The 10,720-nt window shown below is 44.5% G+C and overlaps 1 protein-coding gene across 2 annotated transcripts; it reads left to right on the top strand.

Annotated features, from left to right (window-relative positions):
- Positions 1-4,805: 4,805 nt before the first annotated feature.
- On the top strand, positions 4,806-10,409 carry LOC128329086 (basic salivary proline-rich protein 3-like). Of its 2 annotated transcripts, XM_053259570.1 has the most exons (3): positions 4,806-6,812; positions 8,119-8,242; positions 9,506-10,409. In XM_053259570.1, the coding sequence occupies exon 1, from the start codon at positions 5,475-5,477 to the stop codon at positions 6,375-6,377; it is 903 nt and encodes a 300-aa protein (XP_053115545.1). In that variant the 5' UTR covers positions 4,806-5,474; the 3' UTR covers positions 6,378-6,812; positions 8,119-8,242; positions 9,506-10,409. The 2 variants fall into 2 exon arrangements, with proteins under 2 accessions (XP_053115545.1, XP_053115546.1); XM_053259571.1 differs by lacking the exons at positions 8,119-8,242; positions 9,506-10,409 and adding an exon at positions 7,067-7,889.
- The last annotated feature ends 311 nt before the right edge of the window (positions 10,410-10,720 follow it).

Here is a 10,720-nt window from a genome sequence, read left to right as displayed (position 1 = left end):
TATGTAACTGGCATATATTCTTCTGGGAAAGTGTGATCCCATTCAGAACCAGAAAATCAAAATTGTCTCTTGAGTTCTGACCCCGCACAATAAGTAAAGTTGTGCCCTTGAGTCGGTATCGACTCCTGGCGACCACAGAGCCATGTGGTTTTCTTTGGTAGAATACAAGAGGGTTTTACCATTGCCTCCTCCTGTGCAGATGATGCCTTTCAGCACCATTCTACATCACTGCTGCCCAATATAGGTGTTTCCCATATTCTGGGAAACATACCAGCGGGGATTCGAACCAGCAACCTCTTGCTCGCTAAGCAAGTCATTTCCCCTCTGTGCCATTAGGTGATACCTCCATCTTATTTGGATTCAGTCTCAGTTTGTTATCCCTTACTTTCAAATCTATATAACCAGAATTGGGGGTAAGGGGAAGAAATGATAAAAATGATTCCAGCACACATATAATTTACAACACACAGGGGGAAACTCTCAGAGTCCAACGATGCAGTTGGGTCAGACCTGTCCCTCACTCCACCCTTTTCCTGAAGACAGCTGATATTGTATTCCTGCTTGTCTTATCTTCCTGCTTGTCTTGCTTGGCTTCTTTCTCTCACTTCACTTCAGAACTCTAATATTTTTCTCTTGTTCCCTTCTCTTCCTTCGGGACAGCTCTTCCCTCAGAATCCACACTACGGTAATCCCAAAAGTCCAAAAGGCCTGTTTGTTCTTGTGCTCCAACAGGGGGCTCTACTCATAGGGTTACAGTCACAATGGTTTCTTTCTGGGAAAGTGGTCCACCCTACGTCTGGCCTGTCATGCTTCCCACAGCAGCTAGGGGCTTGCTGTTCCATTTAAAGACAAGACAAGACAACAACAAGAACAACAACACTACACAAAAAAGAACAGAATATCCAGGAGATCGGGCTAGGCTAGAATCCTGAATTAACTGACAAGTTTGTTTTCTATGTGGAGGGAATGTCCCTCGTATGGAGGAGCCATCTGTCCCGTAAACCCTCACCGCCAATCTGAGATGTGGAGAGAAGGAAGTGGCAAACTGAGGATATGTCAAGAAGGAAAGAAAAATATGTCAAGAAGGAAAGAAAGGAAAGAGTCTGAAGGCAGATGATGCAGGAACCTCACTGAAGCTGAGCTCTCGGTGGGAACCTAAGTACTGAGTGCCGCCGGAACATTGAAAAGGTAAGATATAATACTCTGCTGTTATATGGTGCTTTTTAGGGCATTCAAAGCATTTCCCACATCCTTTCTTGCAGTAATCCTTAAAACAATCCTGAACGGGAGGCTGGTATTCTGACTACCATATTGTGGGTGGGGCCAAGGATGAGGGAGGGGCTTACTGAGGGCCATTAACTGAGCCCATAGCAGCAGTAAGATCTGAACCTCGGGCTTTCTGATTCAGTCTCTTAGACAGTGCACTGCACCACTGCTCTTATGGGTGCCCCTTCACTTCCTGAATGACAGGAATAAAAAGGTGCCAGGTACAAAAATAGGAGGATCACAGGCTTCTAGATCCTGCAAGACTCTGAGGCGCTTCACACGATTGATGTGAAGTGCCGGAGGGGGTTCTGCGGGGAGAGCAGGCTTAGCCCGGATCGGCCGCCCACATGACGGCTGGTTCCATCACAAAGCCGGTGGGGGCTACAGGGAGCGAGACAGCCTGGAGATTCCCCCGAGCCCGGGAGGCTGCTTGCAGACCCCACGGTCAGGGGTCTACTAGTGTGTGGCCGTGCGCCGCGGCAACAGATGAGCAAAACAGATGAGCTTAACGGAGTGCTCACTCCGTTATGAGGCAATTAGGCGGGCTAGCCGCCTTGGGAGCACCAGGCCCGCCTGCTTTCCAGGGACTGTGAGAATAGCTTCTCTGAGTCTTCCATTTGACCGTGGCTAGATCTCACTACTGAGATCTGGTGCTGGCAGTTATGAAACCTGATAGCCTGTCATCTCGGGCTTTCATGTAAACCCTAAAGAGATGTCCAATGGCTAACTAGACTTGAAAACAAATGGCTAGCTAGACTTGGTTTCCCCTTTTGAAAGTCACAGTAAAGAAGATTGATGGTTTGATGTATTGGTTACTGTCTGTAGGGAGCTTGTGAAAACTGGCTTTCTACCAGGCTGGTGGAACTGAGTTTCCCTTCACTAACTCTGGTGTGAGTGGTGTCCCCTGGTCTGCTTTGCTGCCTCTGTCATGACATCACTTTCTGGCTCCTACATCACAACCTGCAGGTTGCCATAGGAACAGCAATACACTTTTTTGCATCACCACTATTCAGTGGTCTATTTCTCAGCTGATGCTCAGTCAGTGAGGAGTTTGGGGCTTTGTCTCCTTTTCGCAGAGTTTTGCTTAGTGTCTCTTCTGAGATTTGATCTCAGCTTTTTTTTGTTGAGAACAGTAGCTGAAAATCATCTCTCGTCATGGCAGGTAGGAGATTGTGCCATTATATTAAAGGGTATTAGTAATTATTCGTTTTAGTTAAGGGTACTAGCAAAAGAAAAAAAAGAAAAGAAAAGAAAAGAAAAGAAAAGGTTGCACAAATATAAGCCTCAAAATTCTATTTGACCAATAACTTGAAACTTGGAGCTGTGTGATCTACCTGATAAGGTCTACAAATGTGCTGAATTTCAAAGATGTCTCATTAAAAGTGCCACACTACCACAGGTTGAAATGTGATTAAAAATTGACACTTTGGTCCTTTCCCCGCAATCTCATTTTTCAAAACCATTAAAATAAATTTCAATCAATACAACACAGGTGTAAAAACTGTGTAATGATGGAAAAGAACAAATCAGAAAAACTCAAAAATAAGCCAGAAATTGAGAGCCAATTGAGACTATACGGAGTCCAGTGTTAAGAAGAGTTTGTTGGTTATTGAGGATGCAGGTACAACCAAAAGCAAAATTCACAAAAGAACATCATTCCAAAATTTGATTTGCGTGGATGGAGGTCACAAACTGACCATCCCTTATTGACTTATTCAATAAATGGAAATCATATTTCAAAACACTTGTCTTGTTCTGTTACTCCTCTAGCTATCCTGATTTGATGGGTCAGCTTTTCAGATATTGCAATCTTCCAGACCCTACTGAACCAATTTTCAATTAATAGACCCCTTTGGAGGTTTCCAGTGTTTAGCTACCTCTGTCTTGGCTGGTGCTAGCAGCAGAGTTATTAGATATTGATGTGGCATATCTTTGTGAGTACTTTTGTAAATTGATAAAAGTGCTAACATTGGATCAGGCTGAAGATTGAGTTAGACTATTTCCCAGATTATATGAAAAAAATCTTGTCAATAGCCTTTCACGTATGGGCAACCCCACCATAAAGGAAGAAGAGTACCTCTGTTTTTCCATCCCTGCCAACAAAACAGGGAAGACGTTTAAGAGATATCCTGCATCTTGATTGCAGTAAGATGTCCTCTCTGTACAGGCTTGAATGTTGCCTCCCTTATCTGGGCAGATGTGGTGGTTCTAATCAGTTGCTTCAGCCCAATTGCTTCCCATTCAGTCTCTTCAAGAGAGGTTCCTAAATCAGTTCCCCATGTTGCTTTTAGCCCTCCCAAGGAACCAAAAGATTCGGAAATGAGGGTATTGTATATAAGTGTATGTATGTGTTTGTTTATTTCAGCCCAAGGCCAGCATAAATACAAAAAGAAAAAGAAACAACAGCAGCAGGAAAGACATAAAATACATAAAACATTAATACCTTCAGATCCCGTATACAAGTGAGGCAATCCCTCTTGTTTTGTTAGTTGGTGAAATACATAAGATTACATTGATAGATAGTCAAAGACCTAGTTGCCTCTCCTCTCTGTAGCAACTTGGATGCAAAGGGCCAGATTTGAAGTTTCTGCATCCAAGTAGCTCGGATGCCAATCAGAATTGTACCAGGTTTAGCCTCTGATGCTGGTTTACCTCTTTCAGTAATGTCCCTCAGTGGGTAAATCCTTTTTGTCTCCCACTTCAAATATTGTTGATATTTGCTTGGGTCTGCAAACAAAGGATGGTCTAAAATAGGGAAGAGTGGTGAAGTGGGTTGTGCAAATGTCATAGCTCAGGGAGGGACACCAGATTCTCAGTGTGGAGGCCAAGAAGGGGTTACTCAAACTTGCTAATTTAGCTTCAGTTTCCTGTTTAAATGTAAACCGCCCTGAGCTATTTTTGGAAGGGTGGTATAGAAATCTAATTTATTTAATTAATTTATATAATAATAATAATAATAATAATAATAATAATAATAATAATAATAATGGAGAGCTCAAATTATTTGAGCATCTGAGGAGACCTCTGTAGAAACCCATAGAATCACTTGATCATTTTGAATGATATGAATGAGTTGCTTCAAGTTGGAGGGCATCAAAATAAAGCTTATTTGGGACCCTGTATAGTAAACTTTTGTTTACTCTTGCTTTCTTATAATTAGTGGGGAAAGCTCAAAGTGCTCCCTGCCATCTTTTAAAGTATTTGGGATGAATCCAAATAGGTAATATTTGAAAAAAAGAAAAGAAATTTGGGCAGAACTACTAGTTTTTATGGTTGATATTCTCCCTAACCAGGAGAGATTCGGCTGAGCCTAATTTTTAATATCCTTTTTGATTTGTTAAAAAGAGAGAGTCTATGTTTATTTTCCTTAATGGCTTTAGATCCTTTAGATCCTTATCACTTCTGGATATCTGAAGCTTGAATATTGTAAGCTTATATTAGACATTTGCTGCTGAAGTTTCCTTTGTTCTTCTATACAAATGTGGATGAATATAAGTTCTGACTTCTGATAAAGTGTCTCTAGACCAGCTGTTTGTTTGTAAAGTGTTAATATTTCCTTGACTGCTAGTATTGCTTCCCATGGATTAGGTGAAAGTCATATGATGTCGTCTGCAAATAAATTGGTTGTATGTCTTTTTTTTACCACTGATTTGAAACCCCTGAATTTTTGTGTCATTTTTAATTGTCAGCTAGTACATCAACTGCAATGGCAAAGAGCACTAGGGGAAGGGGACAGCCCTGCTTCGTACCCAGAAATAGCTTGATTGGGTTTGAATCTAGCTATTTTTCGGTTGGGCATCAAACCTGTTTGGTCCTCAGAAATGTACTCAGTGATGAAAAGGGTGATCCTATTGGCCAAGATAGCAGTTAAACATTTCAAGCCCTGGTTCACTAATGCTATGGGGCGATATGATCCCAGGGAGGAATTGTCTTTGGCTTGCTGAGGTAGAACAACTATTCTAGATTGCTTCCAAGTCCCTGGGATCACAGCCCCCTGCGTTATGCTGTTGAAGGAGGGATGCAAATTCCAGCAAAAATTATGAAAAAGCCATCAAGCCCAGGTGCTATATGTCATCCCCCCCACCCACCCCAGCACCGTTAAATGCATTAATACAAGAATAATGTGACGTCCTGACACTTGCTTCTGTCCAAACAAACTAGACAGATTGTGTAAACCGCCTGGAGATGTGAATTGTGGTGGTAGATAAATGTGTAAAATAAAGAGACATGACATTAAAACAATTCTTCCTTTCCTTCTAGGGGCAGAGGAGGAAAAGCCTAGTGGGAGGAGGCCCATCACCTCCAGCAGCCTCATGGTGGCTCGGAAGCTGCTGCTGTCTCCCCTGCTGCGGGAGTGTGGGGCTGCTTCCGGGAAGGACACCCTTTTCTTTGATGGGCCAGCCCCTGTGGCTGGCCCATCAAAGAAAAGGGTGAAGCACCCCAAAACATCAAAGAGGCAGCCCCCCGCAGAAAGCAGCAGCAAGGGGAAGCCACCACAGGAGGGCAGACCATCAGCCCTCCTGGGCAAGGCCGGTCTGCGTCGGGCTAACAAGGCACCAGGTGGGGGTGTGCCTTCTGGGGAGAAACCCCTTCCCCACCTGGGGGAGGGGAGACTCCCCAGAAGGAGGCTGGAGGCTGCGGGGGATACAGCCAGGAGATTGCTGCACATCCCCAGGAGCAACCTGAGTCTGCACCTTGGGGAGGCTGGGCAGGGCGTCTCCCCGCTGGGGGGGAACCGTTTCTCGGGCTTGTCCCGAGAGACGGTTCTTCCCCAGATCCCTTCAGCTGGGAAGACGACCCTGACCCCAATGGGGAGACCCCCGCCAAAGCCCTTGCCATCATGGCAACATCCATCTGCTTGGCAGGGGCCCGAACCATTGCCAGCGCTGATGATCAAAGCGCTGGGGCCCCCCAAGGCAGACACAGAGCCTTGCTCCTGGGGACATCCCCCCTCAGTCTCCAGCTCTGTGGCCAAACCACCGCCACCACACTTCCCACCGAAGCCACGCCCTTGGGAAGAACCACCATCTCATCTTTCCCAAGGGCCGTGGCTTCAGGTGCGAGCCCTACGCAGACCGGCTGATGTGCCGGTGGCAACCCCTTGGCGGTGAGACAGCAGCAGTGGAAGGCCACCACCCAAAATACCATCGTCGGGGCTGCTGGAGGACCTCCGCTAGGTCTCGCCCATTCTGCCTTGCCATGATGGGAGAACTGGTTCTTCGCTGCCCTTGGGATGAATCACCATCTCAACTTTCCCAAGGGCCGTGGCTTCAGGTGCAAGCCTTACAGAGACCAGCTGATGTTCCGGTGGCAACATCTTGGCAGTGAGGCAGCAACAGTGGAAGGCCATTACCCCAAATACCATCATCTGGGCTGCTGAAGCACCTCCACTAGGTCTCATCAATTCTGCCTTGCCGTGATGGGAGAACTGGTTCTTCACTACCATGAACCAAAGTGAGGACCCTTGTCCACTCTGGATGGGACCTCTTCTGAGGAGCAGGATCGGGTACAGAACCTGGATGTACTGAAGACCTCAGAGGATCCAGGTGCAGTTAGACACTGGATATTATGGGCTACCCTGATGGGGGATGAGAGGATGGTGGAAGGAGTAGACTGGAGGCACAAAATATTCTCCACAGGTGGCCCTTGAGAATGTGGGCTGAGTGGGGAAGAAGGTTAGGCAGCAGGGGGAGGGGTGTGGATTGAAAGTAACCCCCCTTGGATGGTATCTAGGAGTGGGGAGTAGAAATCCATGCCGAAAGCAGTTCCAAGCAGCTTGAAAACATTCACAACAATTTAGAATATCTTTCTGAGTACTACTGTGAAGGGCTGATTTGTATGAAACTTCCGTGCCTAGAAAGGCTCTTGAACAAGCTGACAGTGCACCAGAAAGTGGGACTTCGTAACACTCAGGTATTTCTGTTTAAGTTCTCTTCAAGTAACTGGGATGCTACTAAGGATGTGCAAACCGGCTCAATCTCAAGCCAGTTTGATTTCGAGATCAGTTCGGCCTGGTTTAGCTTGAACCAACCCCCCCCATGCCAATTTAGGTCTAGTTACGGGGTGCTGCTTGCCAATGACATCGCTGAGGGCTTCTGCGGCCTTAGGGTGCAGCGGCCCCCTTCTGCAGCCACGGGGGGGGCGTGTCTCTAGAGGCTCCCCCGCTGGCCTCCCCCTGTCTCCCCATGGGCTGGTTCATGCCATTTGAGGGCAGGTTCAGCCCTTTTTGTGCGTTCGGCCCTGTAGTGCATTCAGCTAATGTGAGTGGCAGGATTCTTCATGCAACATTTGGTATCTGTAGGTCATTAGGAAGTATATTCAGAATTTCTTCCACACAAAAAAGAGAGTAAATTTTCACCAAGTATATTCTGGTGTAAAATGTTCTTCCCAAGGACGTGGGATGGCTGAATTTTATTCTCAGTATTGTTGCTGTTATTATTACAGATATCTTCTCAGAATATAGGCTGTTCCCAATAAGTTTGCTTTTTGTAATTGGCTGATGCCGATTTCTGTGGCCCCTATGGTGTTGAGGTGCTCTTCAAGGTGTTTTGGAATTGCACCTAGGGCGCCAATTACTACCGGGATTATTTTGGTCTTCTTCTGCCACAGCCTTTCAATTTCAATTTGTAGATCTTTGTATTTTGTGATTTTTTTCTATTTCTTTTTCTTCTATTTTTCTGTTACCTGGTATTGCTATGTCAATTATTCTAACTTGTTTTTCTTTCTTCTTGACTACAGTTATATCTGGTGAATTGTGTGGAAGATGTTTGTCTATTTGTAGTAGTAGTAGTAGTAGTAGTAGTTATTATTATGATTATTATTATTTACATTTTATAAATATATCTCCTTTAGTTGTAGATATTGGTGTCTAAGAAGCAGGAATAACACCATCACTGAATGGAATTGACAGGAAGGACTAAAGAAATTAGGAAATTAGGAAGCAGATTGGCAGCCTTTCTTTCCCCTTCCAGAACAGGTAAGAAAAACAATATATTTATACGAGAGAAACCATGAGTATCACACAGATAAAAAACTGGAAGCAGAGTTCTGCCACAAAGAGACTGTACTAAAGCACTTTCCCCCCATTTGAACTTCTTGTGACACTTGGGGGGTGGGTGGGTTGATTTTTCTCTGAAATCTGCTCAAAGCATCTTGCCACTTGCATGGGAAGTGGCTTTATACTACATTCGAAATCTTTGGTCCATCTAGCTCAGCAGTGTGTCTACTCAAACTGGTAGCAGCTCCATAGAATTTTAAACGGGGTCTTCCCCAGCCCTACCTGGAGATGCTGCCAGGCTTGGAATCTGGGACCTTCTGCATTCAAAGCAGATGCTCTGCCACTGAACTATGGCCATATTTCCATTCTGCACTGTTTCTCAGTGGACTCTGTAGCAAGAGTATAGATAGATAACAAAGAATGTTGTAGGAAGGCTTAAAGCTATAAGGCTTGGCACTATGCAAAACAAAACCTGCAAGTTAAGTAGAGGGAGTTCAGAGAATCAGTCCCTGATTAAATAGGATTTTCCCCCTTCCCCAAAATAATGAGGGACTTCGAACATCAAAGTTTTGACAGACTCTCAGCCTCCTAAGTTGCACAGCCTTTGGTGAAATAAATTGCTTTCAATCTTTTTCCAGTTTCTTCTAGATCTCCTAGAAAGGCTTGGATTGTGAATGGTGTTAGAAGTGAAGGACTTTGCACTGTCTCATGTCTCAATGACAGAGGGGGACAGATTAGTGAGTCAGAGGGCTAGAGAGGTCAAGACATTGGTCATCCCTTCTCTACTGCTCTGACACTATCCCTTTGCTCTGTAGATTGCTACTCTTAGGGACTAACTTCCTTCCTTTCTGCCTGCCACTTCCTCTTCCTCCTCTCTCTTTCCCTTTCTTCTCCCTTGCAACACTCACGCTCCTTTCTCCCTGCACCATGAGTGCAAAGATGCATCCATGTGCATCCAGCTAGCTAGCTAGATTAGAGATCCTATCTCTCCACTTTACTATCTAGAATGGAGTTCACTAATAAATACTCCTTATATTCATTTGAAACTATGAACTGGATCCAAGTTAATTTCCTCTCAGCAAACACACATGCCTGGGCAGACTCCACTGTGTCGTGCCTCTGTGCACTCTGCTATATTAGAAGGGTATCACTTACCAGAGAGAATTCCCAACAAATGGCAGGTTGGGGGGAGCATTCCTGTTCCTTTTGGGCCAAAAAGATTGTTTTATGTTTGCCTTTCAGAGAAGCTCTTGGACAGCCACAGGCTAGTCTTTCCTCTCTAGATCTGCTCAGCATCCTGAATACTTCCCTAGGGAAGAGCATGAAGAATGAAGGACAGCTGGGTTGCCTGGAAAACTGAGAGTCATCTTTGGAGCTTCGTTTCCATAGCAGCTCTGATTCAAGTGGGAAAGTCTTGAAACTGTCTCATGGACTGTGACAGAGGAAATACAACCTCCACTCTGTGTTGGGACATTCCTGTGCATATGGGAAAGACTTCAGCACTTTTTGTGCATCACAGAAGCTAGGCTTCAGGATCCAGACTAGGAGCCAAGATCAAAGGGTTCATCTCTTGGGTTGGTTATCTAAAAAATGTTGATCCATTTAATGTGGGATGTAAACAGTGAATTGGTTTCTATACATGTTTGTCTTTGGTTGTTGAATGTGTACCATTTACATTTTTCTTGGTAACCTGTTTTGCAACATTTAAGTATGTTGTGTATATATATCCTTTGAATGTTCTGAAGAGAAAATAAGACATTCAGCAGACTGAAAGGGTGGCAACTTGTGAATAAACCATCCTCTGGTTAAATTCATAATCCCGTCTTAGTACATTTTCTGTTTCTTAGAAACTGGACATGATGCAAGAGATACAGGATAAAAGCCTTGTTAGCCCATCCATATGTCATGTTCAACACTCATACAACAAGTGTACAGTGTTGACTCCTGCTTACTGAGCAAAGAAGCAGCGTTTAAAAGTGTTGATTTCCTTTATTTTACAGGAGGAGAGCAACCTCCAGCACAGTAGCACTCCAGTGTTTCTTGATAGTGTCTAATGTTTCTTTTAAGATTGTAAGCCCCTTTGGAGGCATGGCTCCATCTTATTTATTATTTCTCTATGTAAACCACTTTGGAAACTTTTGTTGAAAAGCAGCATATAAGTATTTGTTGTTGTTGTAGTAATGGGATGCAGGCACAGTCATTCACGTGTTATGTTTCACGTAGGTCAAGTACACTATATATCTATACTATGCATCTAAAGGGCCTGCATCCAGATTTAAAATGAACCCAGGTATAGTCATTTACACAGACACATGCACAAATGTACAGGCATCTTTGCAGTCATACACCATAATGTCTGGATCATGCTATTCATATGATTGAAATCAGGGGGAAACAAGGTAGGAGGCACCAGCAGGGATCATCAGCTAGTCTCCCACTCTGTCTGAGGGCATCTGC

This window comes from Hemicordylus capensis, chromosome 6 (assembly GCF_027244095.1).
Source record: "Hemicordylus capensis ecotype Gifberg chromosome 6, rHemCap1.1.pri, whole genome shotgun sequence".
NCBI classification, from domain to species: Eukaryota; Metazoa; Chordata; class Lepidosauria; order Squamata; family Cordylidae; genus Hemicordylus; species Hemicordylus capensis.
This window is presented reverse-complemented; position numbering and strand designations above follow the sequence as displayed.

Coding starts and splice junctions, on each gene's coding strand:
- LOC128329086 (XM_053259570.1), top strand. CDS start 5,475: ATGTGTAAAATAAAGAGACATGACATTAAAACAATTCTTCCTTTCCTT.